The sequence below is a fragment of the Gadus morhua genome, chromosome 3, assembly GCF_902167405.1.
Source record: "Gadus morhua chromosome 3, gadMor3.0, whole genome shotgun sequence".
Taxonomy (NCBI): domain Eukaryota; kingdom Metazoa; phylum Chordata; class Actinopteri; order Gadiformes; family Gadidae; genus Gadus; species Gadus morhua.
In genome coordinates this window covers 16,387,427-16,412,426 of record NC_044050.1, presented here as the reverse complement: position 1 = coordinate 16,412,426, position 25,000 = coordinate 16,387,427, and the positions used below count along the sequence as shown (strand labels likewise).

General features: G+C 45.2%; 1 protein-coding gene across 2 annotated transcripts in view; it reads left to right on the top strand.

The window, feature by feature from the left end:
- Positions 1-25,000, top strand: part of npnta (nephronectin a) — a 47,808-nt gene that overhangs the window by 8,506 nt on the left and 14,302 nt on the right. Inside the window, exons 3-8 of one of the 2 annotated variants that reach the window (XM_030350763.1) lie at positions 4,306-4,356; positions 8,680-8,772; positions 18,313-18,432; positions 21,509-21,628; positions 23,714-23,848; positions 24,282-24,404. In XM_030350763.1, coding sequence (XP_030206623.1) covers positions 4,306-4,356; positions 8,680-8,772; positions 18,313-18,432; positions 21,509-21,628; positions 23,714-23,848; positions 24,282-24,404 — 642 coding nt within the window. The remainder of the gene's footprint in view (positions 1-4,305; positions 4,357-8,679; positions 8,773-18,312; positions 18,433-21,508; positions 21,629-23,713; positions 23,849-24,281; positions 24,405-25,000) is intronic. The other variant, XM_030350764.1, reaches the window with a different exon arrangement.

Below are 25,000 nucleotides of genomic sequence, written 5' to 3'. Positions count from 1 at the left end.
CGTTTACCTGACGACCGAGCGAGGCATGAAGGAGAGAGAGAGTCATGTGGACATAACGCTCGACGCAGCGTTTTGTTAGTTAGTCGTCGTGATAACAAAGCCTCTCTTGTAAAGGCTGGCAACCGACCAAAGTGCCTGCAACTCGAAACCCTCGAAAATGAACAACACGTCAGAATAATGAAATCAGTAATATGTACAATTGAGCTCCCTTGGAAGGTACACGGCGGATTTGGGTCTTTGTCTTGCCCATGTTATTGTCTTACCCATGTTAGCAGACTGAGCACGCGTCGTTTCTTAGACATCTTGCCAAAACAAGGAACCTAGGAACTAGGATTCATCCTCAGCTTCTCCCTGGATATTTTTCCGCCTCAAATTGATGTGTACGTCCTCGAAAGTATCTCTCTCCAACGTGGCAGACGTGAAACTCACCCGGGGGCGCTGGGAGAGGACTGCCGTGTGGAGATAGTTGCCAGGGTTACTGGCTTGGGTCATGGTAGATGCTGCCCGCTAAGGTTAGCCCTTGAACATACCTGTCGACTTCAAAGGTTACACAGGAAAGCATTCAAACAAGAGCGGACAGGTTGGACATTGGAGTTTTGATTAAGATTGTAATTGTTCCAGATAAGGGATTGCGGAATTCATTACATTATTTATTGCCACTTTTTTGTTGAGGATGAGGGGATGCTGGTTTAATCTAATGAGGAGATTAGTGATACTATCCTGATTGATTCAAAAGATGGTTGTGATGTTCACTTCACTTACATAGATAACATTTCATTTGTAGAGAGCTTGGCTTATCAAAGGACCTCCTACTGAAACCCTCCACACATTACAACAAAAAATACATAGCTATGGTTGCATTCCTCCTTTCGTGAATCCACTCAATAAAGTGTTTTTATGAGTTTTATGTGTAATTATATCAATCATTCGGCTAAATAAATAAACATCCTAATGATCAGAATGGGCAGCTTGACCCTGTGTGCATAATGAAGCTCAATTTGATGGGCAGAAGGGTGGGGGCTGTAAACAGAGGGTCCATTACACTGCATGTCCGTTCCATATGTCAAAGCTTCTATTTATGTCCTCTAATCCACCATAACATTTGTGTCTTGTTCCGTTACCAAAGCAACAACTTGTTGATCTTAAGTTTGAATTGCTTGTTTTTAACTTAATCATGTCATGTTATGATTTATTTATAAAAAATGATTAACTAACTGCATTCTTTTTTATTTTCAGGTACATGTCTCATATACTGCTGCTGTGGTTTATAAAAGGAAGTCGATATAGGAATGGCGGATTTATAAATGAAATATCACAGTCGGAGTATTCGCCACATTTAAACATCAACATTGGTTTGCTCTCTCTCTGTAAATTTTCAGTTCGAGTTTAAGATTCAGACATAGAAGCCGGAGACACGTTATGTCAACAGCTTCCTGAGCCAAAGCTAATGTTCACACCTTGCAATCACAATTTCAAACATAGAAGCGAAGGCCCACTAGCATTTCTCCTTTGTGTATGGAGTGTTATAGTAGGTGTTGAAGGATGTATAACATAGTCTCAGCCCAGACGTCAATACAGCTCTGTAGCCAGCATCCTCAGCACAGCAATATTAAAGCAACACCTAGGGAACACCAGATCCCCAGGCTCTTTAGACTCAACCTGCAAAATATATTATGCTCTTATCTTAAATAATGTTTTTGGTGATTCACTAGTCATTACCGTGCGCTCACACCAAAAGCGAAGGCGCAGCGCGACTACATACAAAGTCAATGCAAAGACGCAAATAGAATACATTTTGGCCAGCCAACCCAGCGGCGAGAATGACTCAAACAGACGGAAATGTCTGTAATGGCGTGGCACGAGCGAGAATTTAATTATTTGAACTTTGTCGCTTGAATATTGCTTGATGCTGAATCTCTCACGTAAGAAGAGTTTGCGGTAAGTAAAGCGACTATGCGCTTCGCACTTTTAGGTACAGCAACGTATTGTTGACACTGAAGTTTCTATTGCAGGAGAGAGCAGATATCTTAGAAACAGGACAGCTGACGTAGGGTTTGAAGTGCTGTAAATGAATCCATGAATGTGGTCGACTCCAAACAGCAGCAGTGTGTGAGCATCTGTGTTATCATGATTGTATCTCTGGAGTCCCACATATTCTGTTTTTTTAAGCGACACAACAAGCTATTTCAGAACTCCTCCCTCACACCACCACCACCATCACTACCACCTGCTTCCCACAAAGTCCTATCTGTTGCTATTGATTAAATCACTGCTCGTTCTCCCTCAATGCATTCCAATGAGGAGTGAGAGGAGGGAGGAGAGGGGATGTGTGTGTGTGTGTGTGTGGGGGGGGGGGGGTACATCCGCTGCTCATATCCGTACAGCCGTGCTCTTTAAACTACAATCAGTCCTCCATCAAATCAGCCTGACTCTGATTTCAGAGGAGAGGGAGAGAGAGATCAGAAAGGGGGATTAGGAGATATAGTGTGTGTCTTTGTGTGTGTGTGTGTGTGTGTGTGTGTGTGTGTGTGTGTGTGTGTGTGTGTGTGTGTGTGTGTGTGTGTGTGTGTGTGTGTGTGTGTGTGTGTGTGTGTGTGTGTGTGTGTGTGTTGGAGTGTACACCTGTGTGTTTATTTGTCTGCATGTGCATGTTTGCATGCGTATATGTGTTTGTGGTGATCTGTCTGTGTGTGAGTGCTTGCATGTGCAATCACGTGCAGCAGTGTCACAGTCCTCAGGCTTTTGTCTTCATGGTGACAGAGGAGAGCAGGGCAGAGCTGCGGGGTTGTAGCCTCCGCAGATACAGTTCACCGACTGGTTCATCAGACAACCATTTGACAAGGAACAAGGCGAGGGATTGGCCTCTTTGTTGAAATAATTGAGGAGAGAAAGGCGAGGAGAGAGGGCACACACATTGCATTGAGAAACTTGTTTATGTGATCCATTTCATTTAATATTTCATGTAAATTATATTTAACGTTTTTTACTACCCATAGCAGGATTTATTAAATGAAACATAAAACCAAGTTAAATGTGATGAACTTTAAAATGAAATGCTAAAATATTCCATCAATATGAAGTTAATCTTTAATAAACCATATCTATACATGGTTTCTCTACAAATTGATGATACAGACACTGCGGATAAGCCACCAGCCAAACTCAATATAATATCCATTGCATATATTCAACCTAGAATAAAAAAGATAAAATAAAACATTCAGAGTGACAGGAATACGGAGAACTAGCCAAGCGGAGACGCAGCATTCGTCTCTCTGTCCTTCACAGGTGAATTATCTCATCTCTAAAGGGATTTAAAGTGTGTTCTGCCGGGCTTCGGATGTGATGAATGGACTAGTGTGGTTTCATCCCTCTGAGCGAGGTGCAGGTCGGGCTAGGCCGACGCAGAGTCTCATAGAATCTGGTCATCGGATCCTATGAGTGAGCGATGATTGACTGTAAGGCGATCTGTAGTTTAACAAAACCTCATTTTAACTGGATGGTCTCTGTGGCTTGGTGGACCACTGATCCGTGACCACGGTCCCTTTATCGTCTCTTCAACTATTAGTGGTCATTAGGGCGGTGATCCGAACAAGTAGGCTTGAGTTTGTCCAAAGGTATGTGTGTTTTCTTGCAGTGGTTTTGTCTTCTTTTTTTTAACATGCATTTATAAAATAATGCTAATATATCTTACTTATGCTTCTGTTGAGCACTTGTGAATAACAGATGCTCCATTATTAATCTATTACAAAGCCACGTTTCACACTGCAGCAGTATGTTAAAGAACCTTTATACTAATGTATAATTAAGATCAACTATCTAGCAACATAGTCACGTTGCCATGCCTTAGTAGGTGGTAATAATAATTTGCTTAAAATGCGTTCCACTGTGTCAATATCAAGGACATACACTAATAAAAGCCTTACTTTAATTATATTTCAAAAGGCTACGACAAAACCCACTCAAACACACACACTTCAATACAAAATAAATTTCAGTTAGCATTCTGGTGGCATTCACATAATCGGGAATGCTGCATTGTTGGACCAATTCAATTTAGATACAAAATCAAGTCTTTTTAATCTTTATTAACAATCCTTTATTCAATATGACACAAATCCCAAGTAGTTTTTGCATGAATGTGAATATGTGTGACTCCAGACCTTCCTATTTGTTTTCCATAATTTATGTGTGTTTTATTTCCCTAACATCATGTACATTTGTTTTTTCTCCTGACAAAAATAACTAAAACGAAAAACAAGCCTGCAACGCTCCCTTGTCTTTGTTTGGCTGTTTGTTTTGCAGCGCTCTTCGCCCTAACACACAGGGTAGCCGGAATACGATGCCAACCTCAAGGTTAGCCCCCATGTGTTTTTCTGGAAAATAATGTCGCTGCTAGACACTCATCCTGGGGCCACATCTTCCAAAATCCTGCGCGCTTTCACTTTCTCTCGCTTACTTATTTATAGATTCAAACCACTTCCCCCTCAACACATTAATACCTCACACTCCCCAGCCGCACCCCCACCCTCCGCCCCCTTCGGCTGTGGCCATCTCTTTCTCTCCCCGGCTTCAGATCTCTGCTAATGACCTGCTTTCTTCTGCAGCTGCTGTTCCTCAACGAGAACTCATATCTCTCGATTAATTATTTTAAAATTCCTTCAGGGTGACACGGCTAACAGTTTATTGCCTCGCGTCGTCGCCTCGACGAGGAGCCACTAAGCGAAACCCTTTTAACTGACTTTTAAAAAAAAAATATGAGCGAAAACTTTTCTCTTAACTGCCCAGCATAAAATAACTAAAAGCATGGCGTGGTAAAAGCAGGCTAATTAACACATTAAAGCCACAACTCTAATCACAGTGGCTTTTCCCCGCTCGTCGTTATACAAAGGACACCCAACAAGGCGTTAAAGCAGCTAAAGTGTATTTTCGTAGGCATAATCGAAATGACTCCTATCGCTGTATCTCTGGGACTCGGTTGCGCTTTCGGTCCCGCTATGTGGAAATATCCTGACCCAGCAATGTCACCATTCCGTCCCGGGTCCTTTTGTGTCCGGCGGAATGCCTGATGTAAACTGTGTGTAACACCATGTGTCATCGGCAGGCACGTCCGCCCGGTATTCCTGGAACGACGCGCTGCTGCTGCTATGTACGGGCTATGTATGGATGCCCTCCGCTAGCATGTGCCTGTTTTAGCCCCTATTACGTATTTCTTCGTGGAAGGAGGGGTCGAATCCAAAGGAATAGCTTTAAAGAGACTTTATTTGTATAAAGTATTTTCGGTATGGTAAACTGATGCTCTGAAGTAAAGAGAGATTGAAGATGTGTTCTAAGCACGTGCGAGAGTGTTCTCCTAGCTGATCCTGACCACAAACCCACGTATGGTAATCGCTGCCGAGAGAGTTCTAAAGTTTGTGGCCAGGTGGTCTTCTTTATGGACTCAGCGAGGACCGGAAGACTTGGAGAGGAACCGGTGTGACGTAATCCTCGGTTTTCCTCGCCTGGTCTGTGATGCTGCCCTCTGTGGCTAAAGTATCTATTGCAGCCTTCAGTAATGTCCTGCTTTCCCTTGTGGCTATGTGTAGTATTTACGGCTTATATATTTGGTCCTACCCCCTATTGGTTAAGTGAGGGAAATACAGCTTGTGTTCCTAAAATACGTAACACCCCCAATGCTGTTTGATGTGTTAATAAACACCACGGGCCAGCTCTTTCCCTGATCTCCGTTACTTGGGGTTATTGCTCGTTTAAAAATACCCTGCCCGCCATTGGTTAAAGCTGCTCACAGTCGAGACCTGTGTTTCCAATACCGGTGCTGCATTACAACGGAGAAATACACATGCCACTTTTTGAACAGTTTTCAATCACAGGGGTGCTATTGCCGGTCTCAGGTTCTCCATTGTTGATACGGCGGAGAAGAAGGCTTTCTTCCATAAGATGATGGCGTCTAATAATAACAGATCAAGTCTTGTATCCTCCATTTAGAATGTTTATCTTTCAGACCTTTTGTCCTCATACTGGAGGGAGAGATGGCATTGTTGAATTTTTAGGGGTGGTGTGGAGGCTTCAAGTAAATACACATGGATAACTATCTTAGCCGAAGATTGAATAGAATGGGCAATGCTGTCAAACCACTTAAATGATAACACCAGTCAGATCAAACCATTCTAACCACCCTCCTGGCTTTCCTAAAACATCCACTGCCATTTTAATTTGTCAGAATTACTTGACTGTGGCCATTTCTGCCTAAAAGGGTTTTGCGTGTAGTCGCCTGCACAACCAACATAAAAAGCAGCAGAACCTTGGTCTTCGTGATACCACATTTGTTTGTACTTGTGGCGAACGTAGGGCATTTCACAGCCTTTTTGTCCACTAACCTTCAATAAGTTAGTATTGACATAGAGCACATTACAAAATACATTTGATGTGAGATTGCGCCCGCGCTTTATAATCTTGAGAAGAATGGGTAGGCCTACAGCATAGTTGTTTTTACATATAACGTTGGCAGCGGGTGTTGTAGTGAAGCCAGGAGAGACGGTGGTTTGTTCACCTAGTATCCGGTATTGTCCTTGAAGCCAAAGCGGTGACCAGCGTTTCAACTCATTTCGGCGTATCACCTCTTCATTACGGCATCTTTTATGTACTTCTGATTAAAAATCGAAGAGAATCCTTCAAGAATTATGGAACCTTGCGAGGTGTTGACTCGAGGCTGTGTGACAACATCGTAAAGCCCGTAGCTTTGCTTTCCCAAATGCGACTTGATCCGTGTAATGATTTAGATACACAACAAAAGATACGCACCGCAATTTAGAAAACACAGCAAAAGCTGGCTCATGTGGGATTAGGACTCTCATCTCATGGTTCCCCTTTCCTTCCCTCTGCTATCCTGGTTTCATCTGTTTCTTCCTTTTTTTCAAGCGCACACACACACAAGCACATACACATGCACGCACATGCGCACACACACACTCACACACACACACACTTGCACTCACAAACACACACACACATAATCACACCAACAATACACACATGTGGGCATGAAGACAGCCACACATAAAATACATCCACACACACAATCTGTTGCTATCTCAAAAGCAGACACATTCATACACACGCACACACACACACACACACACACACACGTACTCACACACATGCATTCACACTCACACATGTACCCACACACACACATGCTCACACCAACACCTCATACATGTGGGCGTGCAGACAGCCACACATAAGAGACAGCCACACACACAATCTGTTGCTATCTCAAAAACACACATCCTCAGCACTCGGAAATGGACACACACTAATACGCAAAATCAAACACATGCAAACACACTGACAATCTGTGCTTCTCTCTCAAAAACACACACAAACACACACACTCTCACTCTCAGGCACATTCCCACACCAACACCACCAACATGTGCGCTTGCACTGTCACCCACGCACACACACACTCACACATACACACACATTCTGGGCTTCTCTCTCAAAAACAAACTCACATACACACATTCACAAACACAGACACACTAAAAAACTTTCAAGCAATCACAAAGGGACTTCTTATATACCACTGTACAAAATCTCAATGCCACCCGATGCACGCATCCCTTTAGTTTTTTGGTGTGGAGCGTCATTCACCGCCGGGGTTATTACGCCCTGTGATTGGCTCGTATTATGACAGAGCTAATGAAGCCCTAAATGAAAATTAGCAGCACCTGGCTGGGGTGGCGTGCGGTGGACGTGCTTTACTGCAAGCCGAGGCAGGAGCAGTCAGATAAGCAGGGGAGAGAGCAGCTCGCTCACCAAGGCGCCGCACAGCCACACACACACACACACACACACACACACACACACACACACACACACACACACACACACACACACACACACACACACACACACACACACACACACACACACACACACACACACACACACACACACACGGAGGCCGTGCATACTTACATGCCAACGTTGCCCGAAGTTCCCTACATACACACTCCTCCTTCCTGGGTGTGAAAGTTACCGTAGTCTCCGGTGACCAGACCATGTAACAGCCTCCTCCTCAGTCTCAGCGTACACAGTGTGCACAGATTCCTGTGGGCAAGACACTGTGTTGATACCGTTAGGAATAACTCATCTTCTAGCAGCAAACCCACATTTTTAGTCCTGCAAGCTGTTATAGACGTATACAGCTCATGTTGCATCTAAAAGCCTTGAGAGTAAGGGTTATTCTTTGCAGTTTTACGCTCAGGTGCTTGCTAACATCGAGGTGCTAAGAGGATGTATATTACCAAGGAAACCAGTTTACGCCGCTAACTCTGTGAGGTTTCTATATTTGGTTTATGTGGAGAGATAAAAAAAACATTCACAGACGCACATGCGCACACATTCGCACACACCTTCACACCTTCACACACACACACACACACACACACATACACAAATATCTACACACACACACAGTCTTATTACATGGATGGTTAGCAGACACATAACACACTGCTTCCCTCCTTCCTGCGTGCCAAAATAAAAAGGTGCATGGATAAAATGTTTTTCATGCTCAATTGCTCCAAGGACTCTTCCAGGGCGCAGTGCATTGATCCCCCTCCACCCCCCCCCCCCCCCCCCCCCCACCCCCACCCCCGCTCCTTCTTACAGCCCAGTGCCAGCCCGGGTGTAAACACGGAGACTGTGTCGGACCCAACAAGTGCAAGTGCCACGCGGGTTTCACTGGGAAGACCTGCAACCAAGGTAGGTTCTGATCCATACCTCCTGGCTCCCCGAGTTCATCTGAGCAGTAGTCCCACAGATCGGACTTCAGTTTGATATATGAAGTTTGACTGCAGACATGCTAAAATCGTGAGGAACGGGCGTTTCATGTTCTTGGCCTTCCTATATGTATTTTCCAAGCATGTTGCTTGAGGCGGGGAAGTGAATAAGTGCATAATTGGCAAACGCAAACTCTGCCAACAGCAAAAAAAAATGTGTATAAAGTTTTTAGGTCAACACTGCAGACACACTTCTGCAATCTTCATCCACTGGCGAGAATGTGATTTCTTTGGTAAAATATCTCCGCACATACCCCCCGAAGTTTGGTTATAATACAGTAGGACTGCAGGACCCCAAATTACCTGGGCAGTCAGTCACGAAGCCTAACTTTTTATTTTTATTTTTTATATTTTGTGTTTGTGTTCGTGTTGTCTTGCTCTTTACAAGGTGATTAATTTTATTTTGTTGATGGGATATTGTAAGACTAAGAAAGAGACAACACGCACACCAATAACAATCTGTTTCAAAGTGTAGGGTTCACACTACATATTTCTCTCGAGGTGATGTTTTCAACAATAAAAACAGCACATTGAACACATTCGGATCTTTGTTGACACATTTTATTGGTGAAAATACTCCCCCAGGACACAGTGGGAGCATGAGCATGACTATGCCTTATGTTCCTTCGCTGCACTTAAATACACATAAACGAGTAGCAGATAAATGCAGTTTTCATATGCTGTATTTAAATAATGCAGGGCAGCAAGGTGTAGCCAGGTGATGAATTTCTGCCTTTAAGGATGGATAAAGCTTTGCACAGGCCCCCGCCCCCCTTTTACGACATCTCCACCCTTCTGTCTCACCAGCTTACCCGGGTAAAAACAGCTGCCCCAAGCCATCGTACAATACTGCTGTCTTCTTTTTTTATTTATTTCAGTTGTCGTCATTTTGTTTCGCCGTCCCTCCTCCCTCAGCCGAGAGAGCGCTCACGTATTAATCTTGCTGATCATTCCCAGCGCATAAGGGGGCTGCTTCAGAGGCTGGTTGGGTTCCCAGCAGACGTGCTCAGGAGACACAGGAAGGTGTAATCACAGGGGAGAGAGGGAGGAAGAGAGAGAGAGAGAGAGAGAGAGAGAGAGAGAGAGAGAGAGAGAGAGAGAGAGAGGGCGGTGGAGGGAGAGGGAGAGGAGCTGAATCAGCTCAAATGGAAACGGCTGAAGGGGACAAGTCCTCTCCTGTGGAGATAACATCGCAATCACTGACCTCAGATACCTCCGCGCAACACAGCCCGACTTATTGGAGCTCCCTGATTGTGTGTGTGTGTGTGTGTGTGTGTGTATGTGTGTGTGTGTGTGTGTGTGTGTGTGTGTGTGTGTGGGCCCATGAAGGGGAGTGTGTTGTGTTCATATTGGGTATTGCGTGTAGGCCTATTATATGCCCCTGGGCTTGTAGGTGTGTGTGTGTGTGTGTGTGTGTGTGTGTGTGTGTGTGTGTGTGTGTGTGTGTGTGTGTGTGTGTGTGTGTGTGTGTGTGTGTGTGTGTGTGTGTGTGTGTGTGTGTGTGTGTGTGTGTGTGTATGTTTGCCTGAAAACCATAGGAAATGTGGAGGGTTTTGTCAAGACAAAGTAATTTGACGTGCATCCAAGTGTCTTGGAAAATTGTTGTGGGATTTGAGCCCTAACGTGGGGAGTAGGATAACGTGTTATTAAAAATGGCAAGACAAGAAAGGGGGGAGTTGAAAGAAATCCTTTCCGGAATGTTCCTTATGACTCACCGGTCGTTGCCGGGCGATAGGTGGCTCCTGTCTGCCAGACAGCCAGACTGCCAGACAACCAGACTTTGTCTTTGCCCAGAACAAAAGAGAATGAGAAACGGATCTGTGCCCTGCATAAAGTCCACAATGGCTGTCCGCACCTATCTAAGACACCGGACACCGCGGTGCTGGATGCGTTTCAACGCTTAGATACGTTTGGATCTGTCTGTTGAGAACCCATTTTTTTTAACCAAATGGTTTTGGGGTCTTTAGTCAGATATTAGTGTTTTGGTGTGCGCTCTGTGTGACATATTTTTTCCATTTGTGGACAATTTAGTTTAAGTTGAACTCTTCATGAGACATGAAGTTTCTACCTCCTGCTTTGCTGCCCCTGTTTCTTCCTCCATTGGCTGCCTGCTCCTACAGTATATTCTAAGGTATATTAAATATATCATAAATAAATCAAGCAATAAAAATGCTGATTTAGTGTTTAAGGAGAAGCGGCAACACGCAAGAAAACATTTATTTTAACTTTTGCTGATGACATAGATTTACGAAAGTATATATTTACAAATATTCATTGCAGATGCATGCTTAAACAAATGGGTTGGCACTCACACACTGACAGCCCCCCCACACGCACACCAACCACACACGCATGCACACCCACACACCAACCACACACGCATACACATACACACACCAACCACACACACACCAACCACACCAACCACACACACACACACACACACACACACACACACACACACACACACACACACACACACACACACACACACACACACACACACACACACACACACACACACACACACACACACACAAACACTCCCCCCAGACACACACACATACTGCGAAAGACTCCTGGCAGGCTTAGCTAGGCATTCCTCTGGCTCCCAATAGGGCCTGTGGACAGATGAATGACCCTAAAGGCACTCCAATTAACAGGAGTGCTTAACACCTGGGAAACCACTGTGTCACTTAGCAGCACAAACCAACGAACAAGAGATGATGTTATAAAAACTCACCACCATCTTCGTTTCAGGTTCCACACTCGGTTTCAGGTTTCCAACATTATAGATTCAAAGAAATGACGGTTTAACCACATATTTATTCTCATGTGGGACACACATTTTTGGGTATTTTCGGTGTTAAGTGAAACACAGCCCACTTCATGCAGGCTGTGTTTGCTTTGATTGATAAGAAGCAATATGATTTTATTCAATTTTTTATCTTAAACAGCAATATGAGGTTTATTTATTTGTATATTTACATATTTCATTTATTGGGCAACCGCTTTTTCACATATTTTACTTGGGGAGCAGTACAGGAATGGCAATCTATACTGGAATGTTTTGATCTATTCAATGAAAAATGATTGAACAGAATATAACAGAGGGGATAAAATCAAATAATCATGTTGGGTCAGGGTTGGTAGGGTGGAAGAGGGAGTGAACCTCCTGCTCACCGTCAAAGTAGATTCAAAGGTTCCCTAGAAGGTATCGTATCAACCAATATCTTCTGATTGATACCCAATCATTCCACCAGCATTTTCAATTTGTTGTATTGTATGTTTTGTTAAAAAGCTACATAATGGGAGACAAGCTGACTAATGTAAAGTAAAAGCTATTATTATTATTATTTCATGTTCAAAATAAAAGCAAGCATATATGAATATTTTTCAACCATCATCACATTTCTTTTAACAAATATAAGCTTTTCGATAGACCTGCACAATTTCACCAGCTAAGACAGGAGGTTCTAGGTTAAATTCCCCAATGTCTGCAACCTAGCTGGAGGCAACCTCTAGCAAAAGGCTTAACCCTTTCCTGCCCATTAATAACACCTACATCAGCTGCAAGTCACTGTGGATAAAAGCATCCAGAGCTAAATAACTAAATAGTGATATGAAACAGTAACAAAGCAAAGAGCTGATGCATGTTCCCCATGCTCAGGAGCTATTCCTCAGCGAGTCTCGTCATCATGCAGGACGTTATCCCAACGGATAATTCCGTTGGGATAACGGACGCTCCATCTGGAGCGTCCGTTTATTTAACAATGCCTGAAAAAACATTAAACAACAGCGATGCGTTCATGTGCCGCTGGTTCACCGTAACGCCGTGTTTATACCATGCGGGGGGATCTAATTGCCTCGTCACTTGGCTTACGGGGAGATATTGTTAAACAGCTCCGGAGTGAGGTGGTCATTAGCATTAACAGCGCTTTAAAGGAGACAGTTATTCTTAAACTTCACGTCTCCCCGTTCTCCCCGGCTTCGCCAAAAGAACTAATAACGTTCATCTTCGGAGCTTCCTAAATATTTTTCTGCTCTGCCGTCACAGAGAGTACAGTGTGCGCCTCGGAACGGCATATATTCTTCTTGACCTTTTCTCGCTGTTTTTTTCTTTCGCAAGACCACCCTAGTCGTTCCTTATTAAAAGCTGTGGTGAGGCTCTTTTTCCTGCATTACCACGGTTTAAAATTAGATCTGCAGTCTGTGCATAAGTGTCCTACTTGATATTTGTTTTCCCTGAAACGGATCTATCCTTGCCTCATCTGTTTTTTTTTGGCCTGCTGGATGTCATTTGAAAGCGATACAAACCAGATGGGACCAACTCAAATCATGGTGTGGATGTCTGTGTATAATTACCCACCATTACCGCCTTGTAGCCAAAGTGTTGTGTTTTTGCTTTATTAGGCAAATTTAACCAATAGAATTACATGATTTAACGGTGAGCATAGGGACGGTGAATGTGCTGTGAACTTTACTTTGTGAAGCTATTCAACAAAAAGTGTGAACTCAGATATGAACCTATGAACCTCGCATGAACTCTGTATGCATAGATAAGCTACGAGTTGTTTACAGTATCTTTCAATATGTATTGATCTTTTGATGGAATTTTTGACCCTTTACGCGTTTACACAAGCACGAGACAAACACATACAATACAATGTATCGATTAATATCTTAACAAAGAGCATTTGTTCCTAGACTCGTATCATAATTTTCTCGGTGTTCCTTGTTACTGAGTTTCTACCAGGAGTTCAGGCTGAAAGGAATCCAGCAGAATTGCCGCCCATCCCCCCCTCTCCCACTATCACCACCTCCACCACCATCCCCTACTCCCCCGCTATCACCACCTCCACCACGCACCAGACCGCCGCCGGTGTGGCTGTTAAGCACACACCACCTGTCTGTCGTTGACCTATGACCTCTACACCGACACAGACAAATTGGAAGAGAATAATGAGGGATGAGTTCTGAAACCGGTGGCGTTATTGTGCTGAGCTCCTTCTGGCTTCTTCCTCAGTGGCAGAGCAGGAGGGCTAATGGAGGAGAACAGGTGAAGAGATTCCGGCTATGTTCCGTCTCTTCCGACCACATGTCTGAGTCCCACCGGCGTAATCCTCTTGCTGCAGTATGTTCTTCCCTGCTCTTCAGGAATGTGGGGAGAGGTGTTCTAATCCAGCCGTTGGTGCCTTTCACTCCAATAACACTCTCAATAACTCTCTCTCTCTCTCTCTCTCTCGCTCTCTCTCTCTCTCTCTCTCTCTCTCTCTCTCTCTCTCTCTCTCTCTCTCTCTCTCTCTCTCTCTCTCTCTCTCTCTCTTTCTGTCTGTTTTCTTTTCCTCTTCTTTGCTGACTCTCTCTCTCTCTCTCTCTCTCTCTCTCTCTCTCTCTCTCTCTCTCTCTCTCTCTCTCTCTCTCTCTCTCTCTCTCTACATCTCTCATTATTTTCAATTTCCTTTTCTCTCCACACTATCCTCCATTTCTCCTTCTGTCTCTTTTAAACCATCCCCTCCTTTCTCCCTCCTCCCTCGCTCTCCTTCGTCTAAGCAGAGGAGCCGGGCTATTTCGCCCCACCACTGTGGGATATCCATCTCCCTGTCTCTCTCCCCGTGGACCGCCCGCCCGCAAGGGTGGCAATGGAGGGTGAGAGATTGACATTGTCAAACGGCAGGCAGCTTAGCCCTGTCTTTGCCCTTCTTGCCCTGGCACCCCTCTCTCTCTCTCTCTCTCTCTCTCTCTCTCTCTCTCTCTATCTCTCTCTCTGCTGACGGCTAGGCAACCAAACGCATGGTCCTGCAGATGCACTCAGCACATAAGACCAGCGCGGAGCAGGCTTATCTATCAGCCCTATCTTCCCACGATGCCTTACGTTGCCATGGATAAATATACAGTTATGCGAATACAGTATACAGTATATTTATTTTATCATGGCAGTGCAGACTTGTAGGTATAAATATCTCTGCAGGAGGTGAATGTGAATGCAGAGCATGTCGAACCTCGCCACGCTCACAGTGTGCGCGTCCCCATCACTGTACATCTTTCTCCTCTGTTCACTCCCTCTCTCTTTCTTGGTGTCTCTCTCCCTCTTCCTTTCTCCTCTTTATTTATGCTCTTCTTCTGCTCCCAGCCCGAACGGTTGACAAATGGCCTTTTTTTTTTGTCCTGTCGGCATGAAGGAGCCACGATGAGTTCTCTGCTCATAACTCTGGCGAGCTGGACTTGTTGTAATGCTTCTTGTATCCGTGTTCTCTATCCCCTATCGTTTCTCAGATGTCGAGCGCTCCAAGGAAGAACTGGGAGAAAAAAATGTTGATTTGAATTTTTGTTTTTCTTTCCCTCCCCTCTTTCCACCGGCAAAGAACAATGACCACCATTATGGCCACCGTTATCTCCTGCAGTGTTCACACATCGCTGTGGATGAACACCCACCCACCCTCTAACCTCCCCTCCACACACACACACACACACACACACACACACACACACACACACACACACACACACACACACACACACACACACACACACACACACACACACACACACACACACACACACACACACCATCACACACACCATCCCACACACACGCACCTTCACACAAACACATCCACGATTTTTTAAACATTGATCCTTTCATAAACATAAACCCACGCACACACACACATACTCACACACTCACACTTTCTTTGCACACCAACACATACATGTATTCACATCGAACACGCACATACACACACATTCACACACACAGAGGTACTCACCCCCCTCTCCCCCAACCCGCACACCCATGCCTAATCTCTCTGTGTGATGGAGGCGTGTCAGGTATGCAGCAGAGCACAGCTCACTATCAGGGGTCTGGGGCCCTATAAATCTGTCCACACGTAGGCATCACCTCTGTTGAGTCAGTCCAGTATTATGGAGGCCCGGAGGGCCAGGTTTACTGTAAGCCCCACAGCCAGAGGCCCTCCACCTGCACCCTGCCCCACTCCGCGTTAAAACATGTTATCTGTCATATCTCCGTCTCTCGCTTTCTTTCTCACTCGTATTATCTCTCTGTCTTTCTATCTCTCTCTCATTCTCACTATCTCTCTCTCTCTCTCTCTCTCTCTCTCTCTCTCTCTCTCTCTCTCTCTCTCTCTCTCTCTCTCTCTCTCTCTCTCTCTCTCTCTCTCTCTCTCTCTCTCTCTCTGTCTGTCTTTCTATCTCTCTCTCATTCTCACTATCTCTCTCTATCTATCTCCCTCCCTCTCTCTCTCTCTCTCTCTCTCTCTCTCTCTCTCTCTCTCTCTCTCTCTCTCTCTCTCTCTCTCTCTCTCTCTCTCTCTCTCTCTCTCTCTCTCTCTTTCTTACTATCTCTCCTGCTACTTACCTTGCTCTAAGTCTCTCTCTCTCTCACACTCTCTATATCCCTCTCTATCTCTTTCTCCCCCTCACCCTCTCGCCCCCTGCCTCTCCCTTTAACCTCCCCCCTTACTCCACCCTCCCTGGCAGTGTTATTTCTCCTCTGAGTCTGTCAGTCTGGTCTCCAGAGGCCCCTGGCTCTCTGATTGTTTGACAGGTGCTGATGGTCATGGGAAGCACTCACCGTCTGAGAATGCGCTCATGTTCAATAATCCCTAATTTACATAGAAAATAAATAGCACTTTTCGTTTTGGCCGGACAAGCGGGAGCCATCCCATAGTTGTCTTGATGGACAATGTCATCTCATGGGTTCCCGTGGTTACCGACAGGAATCCCTTTTTTTGTGTTTCTGTTGTTGTGGTTGTTTTGGTTTTCTTTGAGCAAATTTCGCCCATAAAACAAGGGTTAGGGTTAGGGTTAGGGAATGATGTAAACCTTCTCTGGGCCGCTGACTGACTCTGTATCGTATTCTTCAACAAGCTGTTTGAGCACTTTAATTAATTAGAAGTTAAACTATTCTCATAAGAACGAGGATGTGCTCATATATCAGCTAATTTCCCCAGAAGAGAGGGTGGGAAACGAGGAAAGGATTTGAGACTAATTACTGTCTTTATTACCAACTTTACTGGCTGAATGGTATTAAACTAATATAAAACCCCAGTAAGCAGCACTTAACAAATACTTAGCATACCTGCTGCAAGTGCTTCATCAGACAAGGCTAATTGTGTTTCAACCAATTTTCCTTGCTTAACATTCATTGATCAATGCCTGTTTTGGCGCTGAAAGAACACTTGACAATATGACAATCAACAGACAGCTGCAGTCAAACGGATTGCTCAAAAACCTTTGCCAATAATAGTGCCTTGACTACCGCAGTCAAACTGTATGGAAATACTCTTTCTCCTTTCAAAATGTCAGAAGGGAGAATCATCTGCTCCGTTTTTGGACTGGAAGTGATTTCTTGATGGGGGATTTGACAGATTGGCTATCCACCAATCACACATTGCCTACCATTTTGATGGACACTTACCTGCTTGGACATCCGTTGGGGACTGGAGTCTGGTACGAGTCTCTAGTATGACAGGCATTCTGTCATTTTTCCAACAACTCGACTGTCAGAACCGGAGAACTAGACAACTGAAATAATGTCCATTCTGAAATGAAATCCCATTCAAAAGCTAATAAAAGAAGAGACATTTTAGATTAGCGATTTCTTATTTAGTGAACATTCAATTCTTTCCTCAGTCTCTTGCAACTTCAACCGAACCATATTAAATCTGATTTTTATAGACACTCGAAGCGAAGGCTTTTCTAGGCGCCGGACACGCTGTAGATCAAAGGCGACAGGTTGACAACTCTTTCAAGGACTTAACTGCAAAACAGGGCCAACCCCACAATTTCCAGGGGTTGTCAACTAAATGATTTACGATATCTCCGCCATCGGCGGGATTGACCCTACCCTATTATCTTGTATCCGGCGCAGGTAATTCACTGGTTTGTCACTTAACACCCCCACGACGCCACGTTCATCACAGTGTTATCACAGAGGAAACCTCTGACATGTCATAACACCGCAATCCTATTGCATCTGACATGACTTGTCCCTCCCCCACATCCTTCTCTCTCCTACACCTCCTCTTCCCCGCTCCTCATTCCTCCTTCTCTCACCTGCTCCCCCCCCCCCCCCAACACCTACTCCTCTCTCCTGCCTCTCCTCAGCCCCTCCCCTCCTACCTCCACCCACACCCCAACCACCTCCTCCTCCACCTACCCCCTCTCCTCCCAGCCACTACCTAATACCTCCACCTCTCTCCTGCTCCACATCCTCCCCTCCCCTCCCCTCCCACTTCCTCCCCCACCCACACACCTGAACCCTAAACCTTAATGGATGGAGGGTGTGTTTGGGGAGGAAGGAGCCATTTGACCCCTTGACCTCCTTCCCCTCCCCCCTTATTGCCGAGTTCTGGAGCCGCTGTCGCCTCTTGTTTTTCACACCATAAGGTATTCATCATCTATTTGTTCCCCCTCCCTCCCTGCCTCTCTTGCCCTGCAGACCTGAACGAGTGTGGCCTGAAGCCGAGGCCCTGTAAACACAGGTGCATGAACACCTACGGGAGCTACAAGTGCTACTGCCTCAACGGCTACATGCAGATGTCTGACGGGACCTGCGGAAGTAAGTGTCTGGACCTAAGGCGTACTGTTCTCTCTCTTTCTCTCACTTTCTCTTTCACACTCTCTAACTATATCGCACTCTTTCACTCTCTCACTCTCTCTCTCTATCATTCTTTCTCTCTCTCACCCTCTCTCTCCCTCTCTCTCGCTGCATACCTCACATTATTTTCCTTGTCTTTCCATACCTTGGTTTCTCTCCCTCATTCTGTCTCTCTTTTCCTCTACCTTGCTCTCACTCTCCCTCTTTCCTGTCTCCCTCGTTCTCTCCCGCACATTCTGGCTTTTTTTTTTTTCTCCCTTTCTTTATCTTTCTCCTTTAGTATTTCTCTCTGACTCTGTCCCTCGTTCTCTCTGTCTCTGTCTGTCTGTCTGTCTGTCTGTCTGTCTGTCTGTCTGTCTGTCTGTCTGTCTGTCTGTCTGTCTGTCTGTCTGTCTGTCTGTCTGTCTGTCTGTTTGTTTGTCTCTCTCTTGTCTCTCTCTTGTCTCTCTCTCTCTCTCTCTCTCTCTCTCTCTCTCTCTATCTCTCTCTCTCTCTCTCTCTCTCTCTCTCTCTCTCTCTCTCTCTCTCTCTCTCTCTCTCTGTCCCCTTGCGCCAGCAGTATGCTGGGCACACGGTTCGTTATGGCGCCTCTTAGAGCTGGATGCCTGCACAAGGCAGTGCTAATGACAGCCACTCCTCATAATGAAACACATTTCCACACCGCTGGAAGTGCCTCTGACAGCGGCCTCATAAGCGCGTGATTGAACGTTTCAATTAAAGCGCTCCGCGTTCTGATCGCTCATCAGCTGGGAGCCGCTCAGGGGTCCTGATTAAAACACCTGCAAAGAATAAAATTACAAAAAAATAAATGGATATTGGTTCCAAAGCTTTGAGGTTTACTCTTGTGCTGTATTGGCAGATCTCACCGATCCTATCGTGATTAAAGGAGATGGTGTCTGTCTGCACATGAATTACATTTGGCTCCTTTTCCTCTAAATTATTTGTATTCGATTAGTTCCCCACCATCTGAACAGCCTGACTTTAAATCCATATCGTCAGGGACATAAAAAGGAAGAAGAAAACTAAATAAATTCCTACTTCTAAATCACACAAATTTCTTCCCAATTTCTTCCACCACGGTATGACTTTGAATCTTGTCACGTCAAAAGAAAATCGTTTCCCCAGCGCCGTTTCCCACAATGCTGTTGGGCGGCGGTGATGGTGTATGATGATAGTGTAAAACACCACTTCCACTCACTCCTCCCCGCTCCTCTCTCCCGTTTGGATCGATAGATCACTGTAGCGTTTAATCAGGGCCCTCTGCCTCTCTCCTCCAAAAAAGAAAGAAAGAACACACACACACACACACACACGGGAGAGAGAGCCAGAGTGCCTGTAGCGAGGGGAGGCGAGGAAGAGCCACCGCAGCCGCAGCAGAGGCAGTAGCAGCAGTAGCAGCAGTAGCAGCAGCAGAGGCAGTAGCAGCAGTAGCAGCAGCAGAGGCAGTAGCAGCAGCAGAGGCAGTAGCAGCAGCTGAGGCAGTAGCAGCAGCAGAGGCAGTAGCAGCAGCAGAGGCAGTAGCAGCAGTAGCAGCAGCAGAGGCAGTAGCAGCAGTAGCAGCAGCAGAGGCAGTAGCAGCAGTAGCAGCAGCAGAGGCAGTAGCAGCGGGTTTCATTTCCGGGCTGTGGTTTGAGGATATTGAAAGAGGCAAGAGAAATGTGCTCCTTCGGGGCTCTCGAGTTTCCCATGAGCAGCGGGCAGCAGTGCAGGGAAACAATGTGTTGATGGAGGAGGTGAGGGCGGGAAACGCTTTGGTCTGGTCTGGAGGGCAGGGGGGGTCTAGTGTGGGTCTGGGTGACCATGAGAGCTGGAGGAGGAGGAGGAGGAGGAGGAGGAGGAGGAGGTGGTGAAGGAGAGAAATAAGTGTGAGACACTGCCTCGGGGAGTGAGTGGCTTGCCGGATATTATGTGAACGTTATTATTCAATGAAGTCTGAACACAATGTGTATATATGTGCACAATGATATATAGGAGAGAAAGAGATAGAAAAGGTACAATAATAATAGTTTCTATGTGGAAGAGAGCTACAATATATATATATATATATATATATATATATATATATATATATATATATATAGAGAGAGAGAGAGAGAGAGAGAGAGAGAGAGAGAGAGAGAGAGAGAGAGAGAGAGAGAGAGAGAGAGAAATACAATGGTAGGATAAATGTAGGGAATTTAACAGGTCAAACACACAAAAAGCGGATGGAAAGTTATTCGTATAGCCATTCTCCGTTTGGTAATGAAAGATGTAATTCCTTTGCGCATGCATTTTTGTATTGTGCTCCAAGCACGCGGACTTTTAACACCCCGCGTTGTCAAGTGCAATAGCTAGATAGAGAGAGAGAGAGAAATTTCAGTAATATTACACCAATTCTGAAATCGTTACATTGGCTTCCTGTAGGTCAGAGAATTGATTTTAAAATCATGTTGCTAACCTATAAATCCCTACATGGTTTAGGCCCAAAATATTTAACTGATATGCTTCCACTACATCAGCCTTCTAGACCACTAAGATCCTCTGAGACCAATCTGTTAATTATCCCCAGAGTAAACACAAAACATGGAAAAACAGGATTTAGTTACTATGCAACAAATAGCTGGAATAAACTCCCTGAGGATTTAAGATTTACCCCAACTCTGAGCACCTTTAAAACAAGACTGAAGACTTTTATGTTTGCTTTAGCTTTCTGCTAAAATCTTAAATACATTGCACTTTCTAAAAAGCTTTTTTAACTTTGCCTTTATTTTCTATTTTAATACTAAAATGCCTTTTTCTATTTTAACCATTTCTTTGCATATGTTTTTCTTTTACTTATCTATTATTTTATTTTATTGTATGACAATGTTTATATGTGAAGCACTTTGAGTCTGCCTTGTGTATGAAAAGTGCTATATAAATAAAGTTGCCTTGCCTTGCCTTGCCTAAAACTGAAAATGTGCTATAACTCCATGACATGTAAAACCCTAACTCTGTGTTGTGGCATGCGTGCTGTTTTTCTCTCCCCCCCCCCCCCCCCCCCCCCCCCCCCCGCCAGGTGCCCGTACGTGCGGCATGGCCAACTGCCAGTACGGCTGCGAGGTGTCCAAGGGGGAGGTCCGCTGTCAGTGTCCATCGCCAGGGCTACAGCTGGGGCCCGACGGGAGGACCTGCGTGGGTATGTCCTGCTTCATCATCCCTCACAGCTCCGTACCTCCATGAAGGGCTCGGCCCCTGCTGGAGCCACAGGGGGCCAGTGGCGGATGGCACACCGTGCTGCCAGACAGCGTTTGTGCTTCCGCTAGTGCCTCGTCTCGTCTTTGTGACGAGAACAGAAAAGGCGAGGTTATAGGATTAGAATCATAATAATTATCTAATCACTTTATTTGTACGGCACCCTCATGAAAAGCGAGAGTCGGACAAAGTGCAAGTGCGTGATTAAATACAAGGAAAAATAGTGATTAGCGATGATAAATATGTCAACACGTAGAAGTGTCTGTTGTCGTGGAAGAGTAACGGTAGAGAGAATGAAAGGAATTTTCTCTTCAAGAAAATGAATATGTGATAAACAGAAGCCCAGAGCATGGTAAAACAGTATGCAAACCAAATGGATTATATTCCTCACCCACCAAAATACATACAAAAACCCTAAAATTCTTTCGGAGACAGCCGGGTAAGTAGAACATTTATGCAGAGTTCACTGTCACCCTGAGCTTCATCAGCTGACGATGTTCAGTCGAGTGTGGTTCCCTTCTGGGTGAGATCACACCACCTATCACATCTACATGCCAACCTCCCGGCCCAACCGGTTTCCTTTGGTTCTTCCCCCTTTGTTCCTCTTCCACTTTGCATTTAAATCAACCAGGTATTTAACGCACAGACGGAAGGGTACAAATTGAGGCAGTAACCCCAGTGTCAGGTTTAAATACAGGGTGTCCTGGAGCTGACTGTTAGGGGGGGTCTGCTGTCCCTGCTTGTGAGTTTGGGGGGGGGGGGGGGGGGGGGGGGGGGGGGGGGGGGGGGGGGGGGGATCAGCCACAACATTAATCTCAGACATTGGAAGAGAGCAACAGGAGCCCCAGGCACTCAGCTGGCGAAAATACAAAACAATATGAAAACTGAGACCATTATTTTTGTTGGTTTCTGTTTCTGTATATCCTGTGAATATAAGTGCTCAGCCACAGTGAAGCAGGCACTTCAGCATGTTAGTATTGACATCATGGTCACCATGGTTACCCTCGGGATATATCAACATATAGATTGGAAGTGCAATATCCAAAAAATACAAGCCTTGCCTTGAAAGACAACTTTGTTCAGAAGGTTTTTTACCATGAAAGAATTCTTCACCAAAATAAAAACCGAGACACTCTATCGATATATCAATAAACAGTCTGGGTAATCATCTGGATAGACTAGGTTAGTTGTTGTTTAAACTGTTGTGAGAGACTCTGGGGAAGACAAACCACTGTCATCTGCTTTAGGTTCACGCTACAGGCCTATAGGTTAAAGATAATCTGCAGGTCAGAAGCTAGCTGCGTTAGCTGCGGGCTGAACACTTATACTACACATAGATACCGCCATGCAGATACACATCTACACATAGATATGTAGCTACATCACTTCCTGCAACCACAAAGCGAGTCTCCGTTCAAACCGGCAGTAGATTGAGGACGAGATACCCATTAGCATAAATCAGTGCAACATGTTGAGAACATGCTAATTATAACGTCAACGTCAACTTCAGCATTCATTATGCACGGCGTTGACCTCTGGGTCAGACCCCTCTGAACTAACTTAATTGCCTGGTTAAACCAGACTCAGCATTTTGTTCCGTCGTCGGGAGAGGAAGAAAACTAAATAAATAGGAGAGACGTCCCCACGGGCTCCACCTCTGACTGACTGCGTCTGAGATTCACCGTCTAAGGTGGAAGTCTCCTCTCCCACTCCAGGTGCTAAATATTAATGTCCCGGTGTGGGGCCCCTAGAGGTGATCAACATTAAAGCCAAAAGTGGGAGCTTCAATAATGAATCAAAGCATTGTTCAGGGTAATTCCAGGGAATATATGACCTGGTACAACCCGCCCGTGTTCATAAATGAATACAGATCAAGGGTGGAGAGGGAAGGTCATGCACTCCAAAGCACACTACCATCCAGGGGGTTTATTTTGGATATGTATTAGCATTTCAAAAACAGTGTTATTTGTTGGAGTTCTTAAGTCCTTCCTTGCCAACACGGTAAGACCAAGCGCTGTTGTTGTTTCAGACGTGGACGAGTGTGCCACGGGGATTGCGGTGTGTCCCCGCTTCAGGAAGTGCATCAACACGTTCGGGAGCTACATCTGCAGGTGTCACGAAGGGTTCGACCTGCAGTACATCGGCGGGAAGTACCAGTGTCGAGGTAGGCCTACTGTGTTACTATCTCCACCACTGGAACAGCGCGACCTGGGTTCAGGGTTCAAAGGGTCCCGGTTCAGACCTTCTGCTTCCATGGAAGGAGCTGTGTATATATTATGTTTCAGTATTAAATAGATGTGATTTAAAATTGAAAGTAAAAATATAAGGGTTATTACTCTTTCCTAAAAAATTTGACCATGGTGTTCAGTTCAACTGAGTCTCTGAAGAGAAAAATGTAACCTTTAAGGTCTGAACTTTTTTGGAATTGTAACATTACCCAAAAACATGTTTTCAGGCTAACCAATAATCCTAGATATTCTGGTGGTTCTCTGCCTCCGGTGAGCTCTCTGCGTCTGGGGGAGCAGGGAGGTGCAGGGAGCAGTGTGAACAAACAACCCGGTATTGTCTGGTGAACTTTTGTTTTGACCGCTTTTCAGATGTGGACGAGTGCTCTTCAGGCCGGAGCGACTGCGGGAGCTACGCTACATGCTACAACACGCCGGGGTCCTTTAAGTGCAAATGTAAAGGCGGCTACGGGGGGATGGGCCAGTACTGCAAACGTAAGCATTCAACCCTCCTGGTTCCCATGCCCACGGGGGAAACTGATTTGCCACTTATTTTCCGTTCAGTATTCATCCCTTTCTTTCTTTCTTTCTTTCTTTCTTTCTTTCTTTCTTTCTTTCTTTCTTTCTTTCTTTCTTTCTTTCTTTCTTTCTTTCTTTCTTTCTTTCTTTCTTTCTTTCTCTCCTTCTCTTCCTTTCTCTTTCTTTCTCTCTCTCTGTCTTCCCAATGGTTGTAAGAAGAAGTGAAGAGGTGTAGTCCAAGACGCAGTCAGAGCGGTGGCAGACCGGCGTTCCCGATCTTAGAACCCACAGTGTTCAGACTCTGTTCTGTGTTTCGCTGGATCATCATGTCGGACAGCCATTACAGCTGTCCAACATGATGAACCAGCGAAACGCCTTAATGGACCAGATCCCCCTAGAAATGACATGTGTTATGTTTCAAGGCAAGCAACCTACCCTCGTTTCTTTCCTTCTGATGACTCTGTCGCGTCTCAGTTCCGACAGTAATGATTTTTTTAGATGGTGGATGTTGCTTTTCCCTGCCAGTTTGTCCTCAAGGCCAGCATGTCTCGGATTCTCTCTCATTCTCTCTC